General features: G+C 45.2%; 1 protein-coding gene across 4 annotated transcripts in view; it reads right to left on the reverse strand.

Annotated features, from left to right (window-relative positions):
* The window catches only part of LOC117417598 (PX domain-containing protein kinase-like protein), a 60,655-nt gene extending 38,371 nt beyond the window's left edge, over positions 1-22,284 (reverse strand). For 3 of the 4 annotated variants that reach the window (XM_034029718.3, XM_034917053.2, XM_058999472.1), the window contains exons 1-7: positions 21,976-22,282; positions 18,120-18,170; positions 17,089-17,136; positions 4,093-4,279; positions 2,986-3,063; positions 2,415-2,488; positions 913-987 (exon numbers count right to left, since the gene is read on the reverse strand). In XM_034029718.3, coding sequence (XP_033885609.1) covers positions 913-987; positions 2,415-2,488; positions 2,986-3,063; positions 4,093-4,279; positions 17,089-17,136; positions 18,120-18,170; positions 21,976-22,077 — 615 coding nt within the window. In that variant the 5' untranslated portion in view covers positions 22,078-22,282. Of the gene's footprint in view, positions 1-912; positions 988-2,414; positions 2,489-2,985; positions 3,064-4,092; positions 4,280-17,088; positions 17,137-18,119; positions 18,171-21,975 lie in introns of all 4 variants that reach the window. The other variant, XM_034029717.3, reaches the window with a different exon arrangement.
* Between the last annotated feature and the right edge of the window lie 224 nt (positions 22,285-22,508).

Below are 22,508 nucleotides of genomic sequence, written 5' to 3' on the forward strand. Positions count from 1 at the left end.
CAACACCCTGCTGCTGCATGTAGTCAGGAGCATGCCTGTACACATTTATCAGAGCTGCAGCCTGATACTGTAGTCACCCTTGACCTCATTCTGCGAGACTCCAAGGAGCTCCTATCACTATATCAGCTAAATGGAAACACCTGCAATCTTGAGTAAATGGACCACCGCTCACATGACAGATACTTGGATATTCAAATCATCCCAAACATCGACCCTGTAATATATAACAGCTGCATGTCCCTGTTGCACGTCAGTTTTAGTCCAGATGGGACAGCAAAACAGCAGGTTGAACTGACTGACTGACGTCTGCTTGGATGTGCTCGGTTAGCAGATGGTTCTGTATCCAAGACGAGACACATTAGACACATGGCCCTACACCCTAGTTCCAGTGTTGTGGCAGGTGGTTCTATTTTGTATTGTTTAAAAGCTGCAATTCCTATGTCAAATTCTCAAGAAAGCAAAGGCAATCTTTCCTTCATAAGATTAAAGCACACCACAGAAAAGTGGCTGGGGATGAACAGAAAGTGAGAAAGCGAATCAGCCCTGTCTTTTTGTATCAGAGATACTTGTTTACTGATCCACAAAATGAGGCAAAACCACAGTAAACGTGGTGGGAGCCCTGGGTTCATTATGGGACCAGCGCAAAAACATCTGCTGCACTGCATGATGAGCTTTCAGGTATTAAGCCACTTCACTTTTTTAATATAGTTTGTTCATGTCTGGCCTTTCAGTGAATCTTGAGAGAGAGAAAGAGAGTGAGTGTGTGTGTATGAGCAGTCTACTCTGCACCAATACAAGTTTACAGTTTTAACCAGCCTTGTTTCTATTACCACTCAACTCATTATCAGAGACTTACATTTGTACTCTCACAGTGGTTATGAAAATGGAAGTGTAACAATGCAATAAACTCACAGATAAAGTGGGGAGCAGCTTCATTGCAGACTGCAAGTCTTTATCTGACAGGAACTTATCAGGTCCCAGGTCAGCCTGCAAACATTTCAGATACACAGTGTCACAAAGAAGCCTTTACCCCAAAACATTCAGGAGCTTCACATATTAAAAGAGCATGCAAGTGTACTTTTTTTAATAACAGTGGGACAGACTCTCAAAGGTTTTTATGACGAAGGTCAATTTACTCAATTGATTTGTGAAAGTAAAAGCTCACGGTGCCTTTATTAATGTGTGCCACTGTGCTTTATCTGCTAATGGAATTTAAAACTGATTTCCTGGGAAAGTTGCCCTTGTTTTTTGTACAGTGTTAGTTCAGTTATTATTATTATTATTATTATTATTATTATTATTATTATTATTATTATTATTATTATTTTTTTTTTTTTTTTTTATTTCTTAGCAGACGCCCTTATCCAGGGCGACTTACAGTCGTAAACAAATACATTTTAAGAATCAACAAATACATTTCAAGAAAAATACAGTTAGCATGGTTATTACTATCCACAGCTTCAAACACTGCACTGAAGCAGTCGAGTCAAGCAGACAAACACTGGTCTTTATTTTGTGGTTCCAGCTATTGAAATAACAGCATCACTCTTCCATTCGCATGTAGGTCTCACACAGGCAGGGTTTAAACAGCAATTCACTTGTTATAGCAAGCATGTATTCTCATGGAAAAAAACAATACTTGGTACCGGACCAATTTAAAGAAAGACCTCAATTTGCCTGCTTTCATTTGAGGGAGTCTGAAAATATTTTCTTCACTCCTTCAATTTAAAGAAAGCCCTCAATTTGCATGCCTTCATTTGAGGGAGTGTGTTCTCTTTCCCTGGAGAGTGATATTCTCTTCACTCCTTCAATTTAAAGAAAGCCTCAGTTTGCATGCCTTCATTTGAGGGAGTCTGAAGCTGTTCTCTTAAGTCCTTCAATTTTTTTTTGTAATGAAAACCCGTGTTTGGTGTCCCATGCGAGACGGAAGTGCACAGCAGGAATGATGTACCAAATCATTTCATTAGCTAGAACCCCAGTCATGGATTCATTAGGCAAAAAAGTGTGTGTGGGGAGGGGGGGGGGGGAAGAGGCATTTTGTTGAGGAACCTTCAATATATCCTCAGTACGTTTAAATAAAGGTAAAGTACTATTTGTAATAAAGACCAATGCTGTTGTGTTCTCTTTACACTGCACAGCTTCTATAAGACCAATGCTGTCATGTTCTCTTTACACTGCACAGTTTCTATAAAGACCAATGCTGTCGTGTTCTCTTTACACTGCACGGTTTCTATAAAGACCAGTGCTGTTGTGTTCTCTTTACACTGCACAGCTTCTATAAGACCAATGCTGTCATGTTCTCTTTACACTGCACAGTTTCTATAAAGACCAATGCTGTCGTGTTCTCTTTACACTGCACGGTTTCTATAAAGACCAATGCTGTTGTGTTCTCTTTACACTGCACGGTTTCTTACCCAACTTAAGACTTGCCGCTCTTTAGGTTGATTTTTACTTTTGATTAAAAAATGTCTCTTCCGTATCCTCCAGCCTAAAAACAGGAATGAGAAACAGAGCACATATGAGACGGTTTACTCCTGCATTAATCCCAGCTCCCATCAGACTCTACATGAAAACGAGTTATTACCAAACAGAGCACATATGAGACTGTTTACTCCTGCATTAATCCCAGCTCCCATCAGACTCTTCATGAAAACGAGTTATTACCATTGAGAAGAATATTTTCTAGACAGTTTTAAAAAGTCTGCTCTTTGTCTTCTCCGTAGAGTATATCACAGGTCATTACAGTAAACAGCACACTACATGTAGTCACAGAGATGGATTGCATTGTTCTGCTGCTATTGAATTCATTGTAAGCAAACACAGCAAAAGCTTTCATTTTCACACACATACAAATAGAACACGCGTTTAAAAAAAAAAATTGAATACTGCTTTTCCCATGTTACTGAGTGTGTGAATGGATAGAACAGTGGATAGAGGGATGAGTCCATACACACCAATAGATACCGGGGTTTTACAAATACTTACCCATTTCCTTTAAAGGTTCTACTACCTCCCATTTAGGGTCAGACCTGAAGAACATAGACACCTGCTGCAAGGCTATTTCTGCAAAACAGAAGAGGTAGTAGTGATCGCGGTGCTGCTCTGAATGCTGCTAGTGATCGCGGTGCTGCTCTGAATGCTGCTAGTGATCGCGGTGCTGCTCTGAATGCTGCTAGTGATCGCGGTGCTGCTCTGAATGCTGCTAGTGATCGCGGTGCTGCTCTGAATGCTGCTAGTGATGGCAATGCTGCTCTGAATGCTGCTAGTGATCGCGGTGCTGCTCTGAATGCTGCTAGTGATGGCAATGCTGCTCTGAATGCTGCTAGTGATCGCGGTGTTGCTCTGAATGCTGCTAGTGATCGCGGTGTTGCTCAATGCTGCTAGTGATCGCGGTGCTGCTCTGAATGCTGCTAGTGATCGCGGTGCTGCTCTGAATGCTGCTAGTGATCGCGGTGCTGCTCTGAATGCTGCTAGTGATCGCGGTGCTGCTCTGAATGCTGCTAGTGATCGCGGTGCTGCTCTGAATGCTGCTAGTAATCGTGGTGTCATGGGACCATGTTGAATTTTAGAAGAGTAACAACCAGGCCACACATACTCTATCCAAGCCATGTCCTTTTATTCACAGTAACCCATACCCCAGGGCAGCTTGTGGATGTTAAAGATTCAATTTAATAACAGATTATTAGGCTCATTGCTCTACTGTTTTAAAAACTTATTTTAAATGCCTTTACTCTCATAACACTACTTAGAAAACACAAGACAAAGGTTTAACTGGATTTAAGTTTTTGTTGTTCAGTTTTAAGCATTACACTTATACAACCATATTAGCAAAGAGTATTATACGTACTAATACACCCATTTTTTCTATGTTGTTTTGTATGTATTATTTATATGCCTAAGCATTTTTTTGGAAGTCCAAAACGAGTGCTTACTTGAACTTTGAAACTAGCTTCATACCACACGTGTGGGTGTTTTAAAACATATTTACTTTTCATAGTTCAATGACCAGCTTGTAGCAGTGTGACGTCACAATTACAGCTTCTTCAACCTTAGTTATGAGCAAGTACATGTTTAATGATACATTCTGCCAACCTGTGTAGTTTGCTGAATAGCTGTTGGTGTCTAGGAACTTTTTAACCAGCTCGCAGCCTGACAGGATGTGGTGCGTGGTGATGAAGTTCAGGTAGTTCTGAAGTCCCTTCTGTCTCTCAGCAATGAACTCACGGTCCATATTCCCAATTAACTTCTTGGGTGGGAGAGGCAGACTGAGGCTTGAGATCTGTGAAGGAAATACAAAGCTGCTATGAGAACGCAAGAAACTGCAAGAGATACATAGCATGAGAACGCAAGAAACTGCAAGAGATACACAGGATGAGAACGCAGGAAACTGCAACAGACACACAGGATGAGAACGCAAGAAACTGCAAGAGACACACAGGATGAGAACCAAGAAACTGCAAGAGACACACAGGATGAGAACGCAGGAAACTGCAAGAGACACATAGCATGAGAACGCAAGAAACTGCAAGAGATACACAGGAGGAGAACGCAGGAAACTGCAACAGATACACAGGATGAGAACGCAGGAAACTGCAAGAGATACACAGGATGAGAACGCAGGAAACTGCAACAGACACACAGGATGAGAACGCAAGAAACTGCAAGAGACACACAGGAAGAGAACGCAAGAAACTGCAAGAGACACACAGGATGAGAACACAGGAAACTGCAAGAGACACACAGGATGAGAACGCAGGAAACTGCAAGAGACACACAGGATGAGAACACAAGAAACTGCAAGAGATGCATAGGAAGAGAACGCAAGAAACTGCAAGAGACACTGTGGCAAAGTGGTAACGACGTGCAGGTGAATGCAATGCAGAATAATCACACAGACAACGTTGGTACAGGTGCAAGGGTGTTTATTTAATTTAATAAATGTCCAGAGCCTTAAGGCAAACCTGCAAATAATAATAGTGCTGGAAGTGATACAGCGGCGTGTATCACTTCTATTTGTAATCCACGGGTTTGACCCGGAACCCCAAAAGTCCCGTTCAGACACCCACACAAAACACAAACACAAAGACAGTGCGTGATTCAAGTGCTAATGGTGCAAACAAAAGACAGTTCCTGTAGTGGAAAAAGGTGAGTGGTGAAGTCCGGGTTTCTCGCTGGCCTGCGGCTGCAGCTCCGGATCGTGCTCAGTAATCTTTAGTGAAACAACACACAAGACACACAGTGTTAAGACACAGACACGAAACACTCACGGTTTATTTTCACAAGACGGGCTCCTTCTCGGTTATTTAATTTAACCATATGCAAAGGAACAGATCACTCAAGCCATGCCCCCTATTTATACCCTCGCCCATGACCCCGAGGTTAACGAGCGCATCCGCTCCTCCAGTCCTCGGATGCCACGCCGCTTACCGTCTGGGTCACTGAGCTCGGGTGCCATAGCTCCGCCCCTTTCCGAACTGACTGACTTCCATCTACCCTACGGAATAAATTGTCGTGCCATTTCATTAAGGGTACTCTGTTCCTCGTGCACCGTGCCCTCACAGGTCGAGAGGGAGATCTAACACTAAGACTCATTCGATCTCTGTCACATATCCCACCGCTCAGAGTGGAGCCGAAGGAACACTCGGCTAAACCTACCTTTCCCATTACTCCCCCCTCCCGGGAAAAATAATCCGCATTTTGGTGGTCTTTCCCCGCACCGTGTACCATATGGTACATGAAGGGCTGCAATGCCAGATACCACCGAGTTATCCGGGCATTGCTGTCCTTCATTGTGCTTAACCACTTGAGTGGGGCGAGGTCAGTGACAAGATCAAATGAGTGTCCCAGCAGGTAGTATCTTAAAGAGTGAGTAGCCCATTTAATGGCCAAACACTCTTTTTCGACGATGGAGTAGTTGCGCTCCCGAGGGAGCATTTTTTTACTTATGTAGAGAAAAGGGTGTGTGATAAAGAGAGAAAGGATCGATGCTGCAAATCTCCCTCCCGATTAGAAAGGGCGCTGTGTAAGGGGGAAGGTAAGCCGCCTCCTAGATCTGCCACCTCGATGGTAGGTGGAAACCGGAAGGTGACCATATTAGGAGGGGCGCGTAGCTGCAAGTACTCAGGACGATTCCATTGCAGTCAGCTGCGGGGCAGCCCTCTATTGGAGAAATCATGGCGACGCGTGGGCTGCAGGGAGGAGTTTGCTGGGTACAAAGGGGAAGCAGCTATGTCAAAACCTCCCCTTGCGCTGATAATGAAAGGCAAACGGCCGGAGCCTGTATTGTTTTTATGATTTTGGTTTACGTGTGTTTTGTGTTGCAGAGGAGGAGTGAGCCGCGGACCGGCGGTTTATAAAGAGCACGTCCTTGCACTGCACAGCACAGCACAGCACAGCACCGCACCACTCACGGCACCACGCTTCTCTGGAGCGAGAGCACTGCGCGCACAGAGAACGCGGGGACGGACAAAGTCCCGTTGTTGTTTATTTTTGGAAAAGCTGCCGTGTACCCCCCAATACCATCGCTGGTAAAGGGGTGGACTTATTTTGTGTTCATTGTTATTATTTTTATTATTATTAAAGTCCACAGACTGTTTTTGGGAGAAAAGGATTGTGTGGACTGGATTTATTTACTGCACCACTGCACCTGATCACAGGGTGTTATACTCCGCCTACCATTTGAGACAGGACTGCACCCAAACCGACATCCGAAGCATCGGTGTGGAGGATGAATCATAAGAACATAAGAAGAACATAAGAAAGTTTACAAACGAGAGGAGGCCATTCAGCCCATCTTGCTCGTTTGGTTGTTAGTAGCTTATTGATCCCAGAATCTCATCAAGCAGCTTCTTGAAGGATCCCAGGGTGTCAGCTTCAACAACATTACTGGGGAGTTGGTTCCAGACACTCACAATTCTCTGTGTAAAAAAGTGCCTCCTATTTTCTGTTCTGAATGCCCCTTTATCTAATCTCCATTTATGACCCCTGGTCCTTTTTTCTTTTTTCAAGTCAAAGAAGTCCCCCGGGTTGACATTGTCTATACCTTTTAGGATTTTGAATGTTTGAATCAGATCGCCGCGTAGTCTTCTTTGTTCAAGACTGAATAGATTCAATTCTTTTAGCCTGTCTGCATACGACATGCCTTTTAAACCCAGGATAATTCTGGTTGCTCTTCTTTGCACTCTTTCTAGAGCAGCAATATCCTTTTTGTAACGAGGTGACCAGAACTGAACACAATATTCTAGATGAGGTCTTACTAATGCATTGTAGAGTTTTAACATTACTTCCCTTGATTTAAATTCAACACTTCTCACAATATATCCAAGCATCTTGTTAGCCTTTTTTATAGCTTCCCCACATTGTCTAGATGAAGACATTTCTGAGTCAACATAAACTCCTAGGTCTTTTTCATAGTTCCCTTCTTCAATTTCACTATCTCCCATATGATATTTATAATGCACATTTTTATTGCCTGCATGCAATACTTTACACTTTTCACTATTAAATTTCATTTGCCATGTGTCTGCCCAATTTTGAATGCGGTCTAGATCATTTTGAATGACCTTTGCTGCTTCAACAGTGTCTGCCACTCCTCCTATTTTTGTGTCGTCTGCAAATTTAACGAGTTTGCTTACTATATCAGAGTCTAAATCATTAATGTAGATTAGGAATAGCAGAGGACCTAATACTGATCCCTGTGGTATACCACTGGTTACCTCACTCCATTTCGAGGTTTCTCCTCTAATCAGTACTTTCTGTTTTCTACATGTTAACCACTCCCTAATCCATGTGCATGCATTTCCTTGAATCCCTACTGCGTTCAGTTTGAGAATTAATCTTTTATGCGGGACTCTGTCAAAAGCTTTCTGGAAATCTAAATAGACCATGTCGTATGCTTTGCAGTTGTCCATTTTCAATGTTGCATCCTCAAAAAAGTCAAGTAGGTTAGTTAGACATGATCTCCCTTTCCTAAAACCATGCTGGCTGTCTCCCAGGATATTGTTACCATATAGGTAATTTTCCATTCTGGATCTTATTATAGTTTCCATAAGTTTACATATAATAGAAGTCAGGCTTATTGGTCTGTAGTTACCTGGTTCAGTTTTGTCTCCCTTTTTGTGGATCGGTATTACATTTGCTATTTTCCAGTCTGTCGGTACAACCCCTGTGTCAAGAGACTGTTGCATGATCTTGGTTAGCGGCTTGTAAATAACTTCTTTCATTTCTTTGAGTACTATTGGGAGGATCTCATCTGGCCCAGGGGATTTGTTTATTTTAAGAGCTCCTAGTCCCTTTAACACTTCTGCCTCTGTTATGCTAAAGTTATTTAAAATTGGATAGGAACAGGTCGACATGTGGGGCATGTTGTCCGTGTCCTCCTTTGTAAAAACCTGTGAAAAGTAATCATTTAATATATTTGCTATTTTTTTTTCTTCATCTATGATTTTGCCATTTGTGTCTCTTAGACATTTAACCTCCTCTTTGAATGTTCTCTTGCTGTTATAATATTGGAAAAACATTTTGGAATTGGTTTTAGCCCCCTTAGCAATATTGATTTCTATCTCTCTCTTGGCCTTTCTAACTTCCTTTTTGACTTGTGTTTGCAGTTCCAAGTACTCTTTCTGTGTGCTTTGTTTTTGGTCCCTTTTAAACGCTCTGTAAAGTGCCTTTTTTCGCTGAATATTTTTTTTAATTGATCTATTAAACCATTTTGGCCATTTTGTTTTAGATTTAGATTTGTCTACTTTTGGGATGTAATTGTTTTGTGCCTCTAGTACTACTTTTTTAAAAAACAGCCACCCTTTTTCTGTGGATGTTTTCTCTATTTTACTCCAATCTACTTCTGTTAGTGAAGTCTAGTGAAGTCTGGAGTGATGAGAGCAGGGGCCTGGCAAAGTCTCTGCTTAACAGTATTAAACGCCCCCTGACATTCTTCTGACCATTTAATTGAATTTGGTGCGCTCTTTTTGGTGAGGTCAACTAAGGGATTAACCACTGTGGCATACTCGGGGATAAAGCGGCGGTAATAACCGGCTAACCCCAGTAGCGACCTCACTTGAGCCTTGGTTTTGGGGATTGCCGCGTCTACCAAGGCCTGGACCTTGGAGACAACGTTTTTCACCCTGCCATTCCCCATTACAAATCCCAAATATTGTGTTTCTTTTTTGGCAAACGCACATTTTTGCAAGTTAGCTGTCAGCCGGGCTGCCCTTAGAGACTGAAGGACGGCTGTGATCCTAGCCAAATGCTCTCGCCAGGTGGAGCTGTAAATGACCACATCATCAATATACGCTGGTCCATCAGTCTCTGAAAGGCAGCGGGCGCACCATGTAACCCAAACGGCATGGTTGTAAAATGAAACAGCCCCTCTGGTGTTGAAAATGCGGTTTTCTCTCTAGAACTACGAGTTAATGGGATCTGCCAATATCCCTTCGTCAGATCCAGAGTGGAGATAAACCTCGCTGTCCCCAGTCTATCTAGAAGTTCGTCGACCCGAGGCATGGGATACGCATCAAACTTGGCAATAGCGTTTACCTTGCGGAAATCAACGCAGAAGCGGTTGGTGCCGTCCTTTTTGGCCACTATCACAATTGGACTGCACCACTCGCTCCTGGAAGGCTCAATCACCCCAAGTTCGAGCATGTCCCATACCTCTTTGCGAACGCCACTCCGTCGACTTTCCGGGATCCGGTAAGGTCTCTCTCGCACTGTGACACCTGGGGGAGAGATAATGTCATATTCAGCAAGGTTAGTTCTACCGGGCGTGTTAGAAAAAACATCGCTAAATTCCTCAATTAACCTGCGTAGTTCACGTTGCTGATCAGGAAGTAACTGTTCCCCCATCGAAATGTTCTTTGTGCCAGAGGGTTCTAGCTCGGGCCCTAAATCATCCTCTATATTGCCTGGGGCTATGAATAAAACCTCTCTTGCCTGCCAGGGCTTTAATAAATTTATGTGATAAATTTCTTTTTTATACGGCGATCGGGCTGTCTAATTTTGTAATTCACCTTTCCTATAGCCCGAATCACCTCATATGGCCCTTGCCATTTAGCACATAGTTTGGATTCTGATGAGGGAAGTAGCAGCATTACCTTGTCTCCAGGCCGAAAAGTTCGGATTAATGCATTTTGATTGTAATGCTGCTGTTGTCGATGCTGAGCCGATCTGAGATTGTCTTGGGCCAAACGACCGACCAAATCTAGACGATCTCTAAGTAGGAGCACATGCTGCACTACATTTTTGGACGAGCCTTTGTGCTCCTCCCACCCCTCTCTCAACAGATCGAGAATGCCGCGAGGCTGTCGGCCGTACAAGAGCTCGAAGGGGGAGAACCCTGTCGAACTCTGCGGCACCTCTCTCACTGCAAAAAAGAGGTAGGGAAGAAGCGATGCCCAATGTTTTTGCTCTTGATTCACAAATCGTCTCAGCATCGCCTTTAGAGTCTGATTGAAACGTTCCACCAATCCGTCCGTCTGTGGATGATCAACCGACGTTCTGATGGGACGTATTTTTAGTAATTTATATACCTGCTGTAGCGTATTTGACAAGAAATTAGTTCCATGATCAGTCAATATCTCGTTGGGGATCCCTACTCTTGCCATAATCTGCACTAGTTCTTTGGCTATCGCAGCAGCACTAGTGGACCTCAATGGAACTGCCTCCGGGTATCGCGTTGCGTAATCTACCACCACTAAGATATGCGTATACCCGGAGTCAGAAGGTAGCAAAGGGCCGACTATGTCCACTGCGATGCGTTCAAAGGGGGTGGAAATAATCGGCAGTGGGACCAAAGGGCGGGGCGCACTCGACCCGGCGCTACTTGCTGGCAGTCTGGGCATGTGGCTACATATTTCGACACTTCCTTATAAAGACCTGGCCAAAAGAATTGAGCCAATATCCGTTCCCTTGTCTTGTCAACTCCGAGGTGCCCTGCAAAAGGGATATCATGCGCCAGCCTCATGACCTCCAGTCGACAAGACGGGGGAACCAATAATTGTGTTACAGGATGTCCTGTGCCCGCGGCCAGGTTTACCCTATATAGTAATTGCCCCTTGATAATGAAGTGTGGAAATACTAGTGCCCCAGCGCCTTCAACATCCTTACCTTCAATGGACCGGACCTGTCCCCAAATGTGCACCAGTGATGGGTCATTTTTCTGCTCCCACACTAGGTTCACATTTGAGTGCCACATGTCCGGTATATTGAGCGGGGCGGGAGTAACATCTGCCCTTGATGGCCCAGTAACCTCGCCCACTCGGTCACACTGCGTTCCGACCCCCTTTGACTGACGTTTTTCACCGTTATAACAGGCTCCCACCAGCCCCCAGCCTTGTCTCATTAACGCTCCCTCCCATTTCCGCAGCCTTCTCTCTTTGTTTGTTTTTTTCGGCCGGAACAGAGGAGAGAACATTTCCGCTTGAAAGGGAAAAACATTACCAATCATTTCCCCTTCTACTTTTTCTGCCACATTTGCGTGTATGGCCGGGACTGCCCTTAATTTCAACAAATCTTTATAGTTGGGCCAGTCCCGACCCAGAATAACGGGATGTGTGTAACATGTGGTCACAGAGCTTCTGTGCGACCACCCTGGGGCGTATGTTCGGGGACCTCCTGTACTCCCTGAACCTCACTCGGTGCGTTTCCTCCGTAATGTTAAGATGGCGGAGAATAGCCAGTTTTACCAGGTCATATTGAGCGGCGTCGTCATCCCCCATCGCCTGGTAGGCTGCCTGCGCTTCCCCAATCAGGCAGGGTCCCAGCTGGCTTGCCCAGAACTGTCGGGGCCATGACGCGGTGGTAGCCAGCCGCTCAAATGCCACCAGGTATGCTTCTGGATCATCTTCCACCGTCATTTTGTGCGTCCTCGCTTTGGGTGCTACGAAGCTGCGTTCCGCTGATGCTGTGGGAGGTATTGCCAGCCCGACCCTCTCGATCAGCGCGGTGTACCTCTCCTCTCTCCGTCTTTCCTCCACCTCCCGTCTGCTGTCCAGCTGCTCCAGCAGCGCCGACAGTGTTGCGTAATCCATATCCGACTCCTGACAACCACGTGTGGCAAAGTGGTAACGACGTGCAGGTGAATGCAATGCAGAATAATCACACAGACAACGTTGGTACAGGTGCAAGGGTGTTTATTTAATTTAATAAATGTCCAGAGCCTTAAGGCAAACCTGCAAATAATAATAGTGCTGGAAGTGATACAGCGGCGTGTATCACTTCTATTTGTAATCCACGGGTTTGACCCGGAACCCCAAAAGTCCCGTTCAGACACCCACACAAAACACAAACACAAAGACAGTGCGTGATTCAAGTGCTAATGGTGCAAACAAAAGACAGTTCCTGTAGTGAAAAAAGGTGAGTGGTGAAGTCCGGGTTTCTCGCTGGCCTGCGGCTGCAGCTCCGGATCGTGCTCAGTAATCTTTAGTGAAACAACACACAAGACACACAGTGTTAAGACACAGACACGAAACACTCACGGTTTATTTTCACAAGACGGGCTCCTTCTCGGTTATTTAATTTAACCATATGCAAAGGAACAGATCACTCAAGCCATGCCCCCTATTTATACCCTCGCCCATGACCCCGAGGTTAATGAGCGCATCCGCTCCTCCAGTCCTCGGATGCCACGCCGCTTACCGTCTGGGTCACTGAGCTCGGGTGCCATAGCTCTGCCCCTTTCCAACTGACCGACTTCCATCTACCCTACGGAATAATGAAATGCGCACGACAATTTAAGGGTACTCTGTTCCTCGTGCACCGTGCCCTCACAGGTCGAGAGGGAGATCTAACACTAAGACTCATTCGATCTCTGTCACAGACACACAGGATGAGAACACAAGAAACTGCAAGAGACACACAGGATGAGAACACAAGAAACTGCAACAGATACACAGCATGTTGAGATTAAGAACGTTAGAACATAAGAAAGTTTACAAACGAGAGGAGGCCATTCAGCCCATCTTGCTTGTTTGGTTGTTAGTACCTTATTGATCCCAGAATCTCATCAAGCAGCTTCTTAAAGGATCCCAGGGTGTCAGCTTCAACAACATTACTGGGGAGTTGGTTCCAGACCCTCACAATTCTCTGTGTAAAAAAGTGCCTCCTATTTTCTGTTCTGAATGCCCCTTTATCTAATCTCCATTTGTGACCCCTGGTCCTTGTTTCTTTTTTCAGTCGACATTGTCTTTACCTTTTAAGATTTTGAATGCTTGAATCAGATCGCCGCGTAGTCTTCTTTGTTCAATTCTCTTAGCCTGTCTGCATACGACATGCCTTTTAAACCCGGGATAATTCTGGTTGCTCTTCTTTGCACTCTTTCTAGAGCAGCAATATCCTTTTTGTAACGAGGTGACCAGAAATGAACACAATATTCTAGGTGAAGTCTTACTAATGCATTGTAAAGTTTTAACATTACTTCTCTTGATTTAAATTCAACACTTCTCACAATATATACAAGCATCTTGTTGGCTTTTTATATAGCCTCCCCAAATTGTCTAGATGAAGACATTTCTGAGTCAACATAACCTCCTAGGTCTTTTTCATAGTTCCCTTCTTCAATTTCAGTATCTCCCATATGATATTTAAATTGCACATTTGTATTGCCTGCATGCAATACTTTACAATTGTCTCTATTAAATGTCATTTGCCATGTGTCTGCCCAGTTCTGAATGCAGTCTAGATCATTTTGAATGACCTTTGCTGCTGCAACAGTGTTTGCCACTCCTCCTAATTTTGTGTCATCTGCAAATTTAACAAGTTTGCTTACTATACCAGAAGCCGCTGTGCAGAACTTGCAATTCCAGCTTTGCTGTTCAGGTGAATGGCCAGAAGAGACGGCTTCCTCAATCTAAACACTGGGTGATTCTCAAGTTCTAAACAGTTTGAGTGCTCAAGTGCTGAGGAAGGTACCAGCGGCTCCTCAAAGGAACCGCCTTGTTCTTCTCGTGTCTTGCGGTGCTGAGAAAGGTGTCAGCGTCTCCTCACAGGAAATCCCTTGTTCTTCTCGTGTCTCGCGGTGCTGAGAAAGGTGCCAGTGTCTCCTCAAAGGAAACGCCTTGTTCTCGTGTCTCACAGTGCTGAGAAAGGTGCCAGGGTCTTCTCAAAGGAAACGCCTTGTACTTCTCATGTCTCGCGGTGTTGAGAAAGGTGCAAGTGTCTCCTCAAAGGAAACGCCTTGTTCTCGTGTCTCGCGGTGCTGAGAAAGGTGCCAGCGTCTCCTCAAAGGAAACGCCTTGTTCTCGTGTCTCACAGTGCTGAGAAAGGTGCCAGGGTCTTCTCAAAGGAAACGCCTTGTACTTCTCATGTCTCGCGGTGTTGAGAAAGGTGCAAGTGTCTCCTCAAAGGAAACGCCTTGTTCTCGTGTCTCGCGGTGCTGAGAAAGGTGCCAGCGTCTCCTCAAAGGAAACACCTTGTTCTTCTCGTGTCTCGCGGTGCTGAGAAAGGTACCAGAGTCTTCTCAAAGGAAACGCCTTGTTCTTCATGTGTCTCACGGTGCTGAGAAAGGTGCCAGCGTCTCCTCAAAGGAAACGCCTTGTTCTTCGTGTCTCGCGGTGCTGAGAAAGGCGCCAGAGTCTCCTCAAAGGAAACGCCTTGTTCTTCGTGTCTCGCGGTGCTGAGAAAGGTGCTAGTGTCTCATCAAAGGAAACGCCTTGTTTTTCTTGCGGTGCTGTGGAGCAGGGGTGGGCTCTTCCATCAATGACTAGCCTACAAGCAGCTGCAGCACCACTATACAGTTGTAAATCTGCACAGTATCTATAGAGTATCTAACAGGGAGATTTCAGGGTTAATCATTCTGTACTGTAGGGGAATATATGGAAATGATTGTTAGGAGTTTCAAGGGTTTCTGAAGGGTGACATGTCATGTTTCTGTGTATTAAAACTGTGTGTGAGCTACAACAGGAGAGGATCCAATCCAAGCATAGAGATGCAGTGTTTCCTTCTTCAACGGCATAACCGACCCACAACTTGAAAATGCTCAATCACAATTCAAAGCGGAACATTATACAACAGAAACAAACTAAACAACAAGTGTACTATATAAGTTTTACTATGACAACATCAATTAGATTTTCTAAAGGGTTCCTACGTTCCAATGAAAGGTCTTTTGAACAGAACAGCATTTATTCACATTGTTTTTGAGTTGTGCCACAGAACAGGGAGCCAACGCCTGTGTTGGAAGAGTTGAACCCTGGTCAGCTCAAAATAAATATGTTCCTCTAAAAGGTGAACGATTTATGACAGTATTTTGTGCCCTCCTGTTGGAAAACATGGAACAAGTATTGAATAGCAGTTTGCTACGCATGAGGAATGACGGCTGTATTCATTTTATTTTTCTGAAAAGTGATTTAACATTGGATAGAAAAAACTGTTAGTTCTAAAAATGCAAGCACTGCTGTGATAGATGAAAGCTGGCTATATACTCTGGGTATATAGATACTTGCACTGCATTGACTCCGAGCAAGCAAGCAGCTTCATTGAGCAATGGATGGTAGCAGAGAGCTGAGAAAAACACCAAGTTAACGTATATTTAACTATACTTAAACAACTGCACATTGGAAGTAGATGTGGTAGAGAAGTTACCCCAAATGGCTGGCCAGCAGCACACGGCTGTACAAACAAGTCCTTTGATCTCCAGCCCTGACATGAAAGAAGTTTGCCCTTCGGGAGTCCACTGGGGTATAAAACTAGTTAAACAGGTTTTTGCTTAGAAAATACAGCTGGTTTATGAGGGGGTCATAAAGCTAGTTTTCAAGGGGACCAAAAGAAGAGACCAGGCTCTAAGACTTCAGAGAGATCCAAAAAGAGATAATGCCACTGGGATCAAAGGGTCTTAGGCAAATCGGAGAGATAGGAACAAGGAAGATGACAAAAACCAGATGTATGGACCTTTGTGGCACCAGGGTCTGAAGAATGCACTGAGTTCAGAGATCTTCACACTAGATCACACACACACACACACACACACACACACACACACACACACACACATAATGATAATGAGTTGTACCTTTTCTATTGGTTAAGTGTCAGAGAAAGAGGAGGAGAGAGACACCTATGCAGAAGGGTATTTAATGTCATGCAACAATTGTAAGAACGAGTATTCTGTTTGTCCTGTACCTGGGACCAGGCTCCCTGCATATTTCAATAAACCTAACAACTGACTGAAGAAAAGGACTCTGTGCATTTTCTTGAATCTACTTACTCATCATCCTTTTTTTTAAGTTACATCACCTCCTCATACATAACCATGTGGGACCCTAATGCTAATATTCAATGACTCCACTCCCGCTGGCACCTTGCTCTCAGGCTTGGTTTGGGGCCCACAGAGAGCTCTGCACTGGTCTTTGTGCTCCTGCAGGATGAAGGAGGGAAATCTGTTGGGTATAAGTTTACCGTATCATGTTTCTGTAACCCTTTTAAAAAGGTTTTCTATCACTAGCTTGCCTTTGTGTCAGTAGTCATTATATTCAACATGTAATGCAAATGAAATTCAGCACAGCAGTCAGCTGGCCATACTGAATAAAAAAAAAAAAGTCTGCATAAGAGCTGTTCTTATGATGCCCTCTGCTGCAAGACCTAACCTGGAAAAAAAAGACACAAAAACCCTTCAATGTTTGCCTATAGCCAGTGAACTGTGATCCTCTTGACCTCAACCTTCAGTAAAAAGATTAAGCAGCACTTGGAGTGGACTGGCTTGCTGTGCCCCAGCCTGCAAGGTAGCTAAGTGACGACTCAGCGTGTGATAAACAAATAAAAGCATGTTGAGAAGCTCAGTGCTGAACCACTACACTCAAGGGAAACACTGTCAGACACTTGCCAAATCAACCGAGTTTACTTTGTACATGCATTTTGTAGCTTGACCTAGAATTCGAATAAACATTTCTAAAACACGTGCCGGTTTTAATATGCATTTCCAAGAGTTATAATAAAGGGCTCTTTCATTAAATCTGGAATCCAGAAACAATAATAAGTGAAAACTTTGAGGGCAGTCTGAGAGACAGACAGACAGACAGGCTCAGCACACAAGGGTCCCCTAAACATACCCACAAGTAACTACAATGCCCTGGCACATGGAACAGACTCAGTGCTTACCTGTAAATTATTGTTCAGCATATCAAAGTCACTGTATCTTCTCAACACCTGACAACAACAAAAAACACACACAATTTAATATACAAAACAATGCTAGACAAAGAAGACATTGGAAAGCACACATCTTCTCAGACCCTGATAGTCAGGGGCTCACTGAGAAAAGCAGCAGCTGCAGCCACAGAGAAAAACAGCCACCCCTAACCCTCAGCATGCAGAGTGCGCCTGACAGACAGACAGGCAGGCAGGCAGGCAGGCAGGCACAGGGGCAGTCTGTGGGACTCCCTCAGCATGCAGAGTGCGCCTGACAGACAGACAGGCAGGCAGGCAGGCAGGCAGGCAGGCACAGGGGCAGTCTGTGGGACTCCCTTAGCATGCAGAGTGCGCCCGACAGACAGGCAGGCAGACAGGCAGACAGGCAGGCACAGGGGCAGTCTGTGGGACTCCCTCAGCATGCAGAGTGCGCCTGACAGACAGACAGGCAGGCAGGCAGGCAGGCAGGCACTGGGGCAGTCTTGGGACTCCCTCAGCATGGAGAGTGCACCTGACAGACAGGCAGGCAGGCAGGCAGGCACTGGGGCAGTCTGTGGGACTCCCTCAGCATGGAGAGTGCACCTGACAGACAGGCAGGCAGGCAGGCACAGGGGCAGCCTGTGGGACTCCCTCAGCATGGACAGAGCTCTGACAGACAGACAGGAAGACAGGCAGGCAGGCAGGCACAGGGGCAGCCTGTGGGAATCCCTCAGCATGGAGAGTGCGCCTGACAGACAGACAGGCAGGCAGATAGGCAGGCAGGCAGGCAGGCAGAGGGACAGCCTGTGGGACTCCCTCAGCATGGAGAGTGCGCCTGACAGACAGATAGGCAGGCAGACAGGCAGGCAGGCAGGCAGAGGGACAGCCTGTGGGACTCCCTCAGCATGGAGATTGCGCCTGACAGAGAGACAGGCAGGCCGACAGGCAGGCAGGCAGGCAGGCACAGGGGCAGCCTGTGGAACTCCTTATTCAGTAAGAAGTAAAAAGAAGTTCACTTTTACCTGCCAGCTGCTCTCTGTAGATACACCTCTCTGAACACGGATAATGTATTCCTTAAAAGAAAAGAAAAGATCCAGTTCATTGCTGAATTCTGTTACTGTACAGCATTTCTTTAATACTCTGCAATACCACTCAATGAAATCTATGCTTTCTCCATGTCCTCCGAGTCAGGTGCTAGGTTTCTGGAACACTTTTACACAGACAGCAGGGTTGCCTCAGTTTATAAATAAAGTATAAAGTCCTGGTTCTAAAACTCTCTCACACAATGGAAAAGCTAAGCAAGGACAAGACGTGTATCAAACTGCAGGGTGGGGAAGCTGTGTAAAGAATTCAAAACATACAGACTCAATAATGGAAACAACAGAATTTAATTTATACCACATAAATCACCAGAGGGGAAATTGTAAATAAAAAATAAAAAAGTATGGTACTTCCCTAAACATACAAACAGGGAGCAGTACATTATTAACTCATTTTACATTTCAGAATTTCTGGAAACGTTTTCAGAACCTCTGATCTTCTGATGCTGCAGGATAGTAAGGAGAACTAAAACTCCAATCTCTTCATTTATTTGCCTATCAACAGTTGTGTTGCTTTTGGCTTTCTTCTGGTACTTTCATCTTCCTGGTATCCCTCCTTCTGAAAGCAAACCTATTTAAAAGATATCTAGCCCCAATGTAGTGTAACAGCTTCGGTTTTAGGGTTGGAGTATTCTTCAGATGTGCCATTTTTAGATCATTAATACAGATCACATTAATTGTTTCAACACCACAGACCTATAGAACACTTCAGCACTGCAGGTCTCTGCTCTCCTCTTACCTGACACAGTATTCAGCACTGCAGGTCTCTGCTCTCCACTCACCTGACACAGTATTCAGCACTGCAGGTCTCTGCTCTCCTCTCACCTGACACAGTATTCAGCACTGCAGGTCTCTGCTCTCCTCTCACCTGACACAGTATTCAGCACTGCAGGTCTCTGCTCCCCTCTCACCTGACACAGTATTCAGCACTGCAGGTCTCTGCTCTCCTCTCACCTGACACAGTATTCAGCACTGCAGGTCTCTGCTCTCCTCTCAGCTGACACAGTATTCAGCACTGCAGGTCTCTGCTCTCCTCTCACCTGACACAGTATTCAGCACTGCAGGTCTCTGCTCTCCTCTCACCTGACACAGTATTCAGCACTGCAGGTCTCTGCTCTCCTCTCACCTGACACAGTATTCAGCACTGCAGGTCTCTGCTCTCCACTCACCTGACACAGTATTCAGCACTGCAGGTCTCTGCTCTCCACTCACCTGACACAGTATTCAGCACTGCAGGTCTCTGCTCTCCTCTCACCTGACACAGTATTCAGCACTGCAGGTCTCTGCTCTCCTCTCACCTGACACAGTATTCAGCACTGCAGGTCTCTGCTCTCCACTCACCTGACACAGTATTCAGCACTGCAGGTCTCTGCTCTCCTCTCACCTGACACAGTATTCAGCACTGCAGGTCTCTGCTCTCCTCTCACCTGACACAGTATTCAGCACTGCAGGTCTCTGCTCTCCACTCACCTGACACAGTATTCAGCACTGCAGGTCTCTGCTCTCCTCTAACCTGACACAGTATTCAGCACAAAGGTCTCTGCTCTCCACTCACCTGACACAGTATTCAGCACTGCAGGTCTCTGCTCTCCTCTCACCTGACACAGTATTCAGCACTGCAGGTCTCTGCTCTCCTCTCACCTGACACAGTATTCAGCACTGCAGGTCTCTGCTCTCCACTCACCTGACACAGTATTCAGCACTGCAGGTCTCTGCTCTCCTCTAACCTGACACAGTATTCAGCACAAAGGTCTCTGCTCTCCTCTCACCTGACACCCGATTTTTGTCTATTATTTAATATTTACCCGGTACTATTTTCTAGGAAATACACAATATTTTGATTAAAATGCTGTTTTATTTTGACTCTGACATTGTAATAAGCAGCCCTACAATAACGTTCAAACGTGGTTCTCTGTCACTTCACAAACACATTGTCACCTGATTATGTTGGCCAATCAAAGTCCGATTATTGTGGCAATTGCCGGGCGTGGTAACTACTAGCTTGATCAAAAACTAAATTGAAATACTTACACGAAAATATATTTATCCTGCTTTACACGTGCTTTAATAAAAAGAGAGCGCAGAATGACTGTGTTATGAGTTTGTCAGAGCGCTGTGCTTTGCTCTCCCGATGGCTTGCACCACCCAGTTCTGTCAACTTTCTTTTCTTTTTATGATTTCAAGGCGAATAAACCTGGCTTGTTTTGTGCTGATGTCATGTTCGTACCTGGTATATATTATTTCCGTCAGCACAGCGATTACCCAAACGTTCTCAAAGTACCAGCTAACTTGGGAAAACGTGGCTTCGACTTGCACATCATACATGCCAGGGACATTATTAATCACAACCCAGGCACTGGTACGCATCATATTCCACATGTAAAGCGTGTATACTGAGATTCCAGCCACCCCCTCCCTCCTCAGTTAAAAACAATGTTTACCGATGTTAGCCCTATTTTAATATATGTAAAATAAACTCCCAAAAATCCCCGGATTTTTTTAAAAAGATAAAAACAGAAAACGCGGAACACTGTATAAGCCACAACGAATCTGACAAACACATAACAAGCCATTAATAAATAAGTCAATGCTGCACTGTCAAGCTGTGCAGTCACAAACAGGAAATAAACCAGAAAACGACACTCGCGTTTACAAACCTTTCACTAGTTTTGAACTGAAATTGTTCACAGTAGAGAGGAATGTTTACGGATACTATTTGCCAGTGTGTTCCAAATTTAATACGACGTGTGTGTGTGTGTGTGTGTGTGTGTGTGTGTGTCCGTGTGTGTGTGTGTGTGTGTGTGTGTGTGTGTGTGTCCCTGTGTGTGTGTGTGTGTGTGTGTGTCCGTGTGTGTGTGTGTGTGTCCGTGTGTGTGTGTGTGTGTGTGTCCGTGTGTGTGTGTGTGTGTGTCCGTGTGTGTGTGTGTGTGTCCGTGTGTGTGTGTGTGTGTGTGTGTGTGTCCGTGTGTGTGTGTGTGTGTGTGTGTGTGTGTCCGTGTGTGTGTGTGTGTGTGTGTGTGTCCGTGTGTGTGTGTGTGTGTGTGTGTGTGTGTGTCCGTGTGTGTGTGTGTGTGTGTGTGTGTCCGTGTGTGTGTGTGTGTGTGTGTGTGTGTCCGTGTGTGTGTGTGTGTGTCCGTGTCCGTGTGTGTGTGTGTGTGTGTGTGTGTGTGTGTCCGTGTGTGTGTGTGTGTGTGTGTGTGTGTGTGTGTGTGTGTGTGTGTGTGTGTCCGTGTGTGTGTGTGTGTGTGTGTGTGTGTGTGTGTCCACAAGCTGTTCCATCACCGACGGGCTCTTCAAAAAACATATAGTAATATAATCAATATTCAGCCAGCGATAACACTGTGTCATTAACACCGCTGTCATACAGCTCTTGATGCAATGCTGATCAAAGCGGAACAGTGAACCATCGTAAACCCCATTTAAACCACATTAGTGTGTAGCGGTGACGTTAGTGACTGCTGTGCTCCCTAAATAAACACAAGCGGGCTCTACCTGTGTCAGCCCCACCACTTCACACTGTCAGTTAATTAAAGCAATTCATCCTAACACCGAGGCATACGACTTTTTATCTTATTAGTACATGTCCTTAATTACATAAACTGCCAGCAATGTTGTTATCATTTTAGGGAAACAATCAAAAGACACCAGGACACTACATATAAGACGATGTTCCGAGGTTAAAGAGTACACCACCCTTCCAAAACTCGCTACTCCCCGCCGGCCTGGCTTTCCTGATCCCCGGGCTCGGCTCCACCTCTCCCCCGATTCACTCGCTTACCGTATGGGACTGCAGGCTCTGGCTCGCCTCGATCACTGCGGTCAGCGGCACCGTGTCGTCCAGCAGGACCTTCCCCGCAGGGGGCTTCTCCATGAACGCCATTCCCAACCTCTGAGCTGAGAATGGTAACTGGGAACAGTATCCGAGTCGAATTCAAGGAAGGACGGGCTGTATCACAAGGAATGACAACTCCTCTGACAAGCGAGAACGGCTCAGTGTCATCACAGCTGCCGCTCTGTCAGGGGCTGGGAGTAATACCGACGCACACGGTGTGGTCCTAGAGCCCGACTGACTCACACGCCAACATCTTCTGCTAACTCGCTAACTCGCTTCACAGAGTACGGAGGCGCATTAGCGCCGTAAAGCAAAACATATTTATCGCGTTATTTCGCAATTGTGATTTTAGCTGTTCTTATTCAGTCTCTTCATTTTGCTTTAAAATGGCTTGTATTAACGATACAACGTGTAAGACAGTCATCGCAGGATTTTCAAAACCCAGTGTTATTGTATTGAACTCGTGGCATAGTAACGAG

Source organism: Acipenser ruthenus, chromosome 25, assembly GCF_902713425.1.
Source record: "Acipenser ruthenus chromosome 25, fAciRut3.2 maternal haplotype, whole genome shotgun sequence".
In the NCBI taxonomy this organism is placed as follows: domain Eukaryota; kingdom Metazoa; phylum Chordata; class Actinopteri; order Acipenseriformes; family Acipenseridae; genus Acipenser; species Acipenser ruthenus.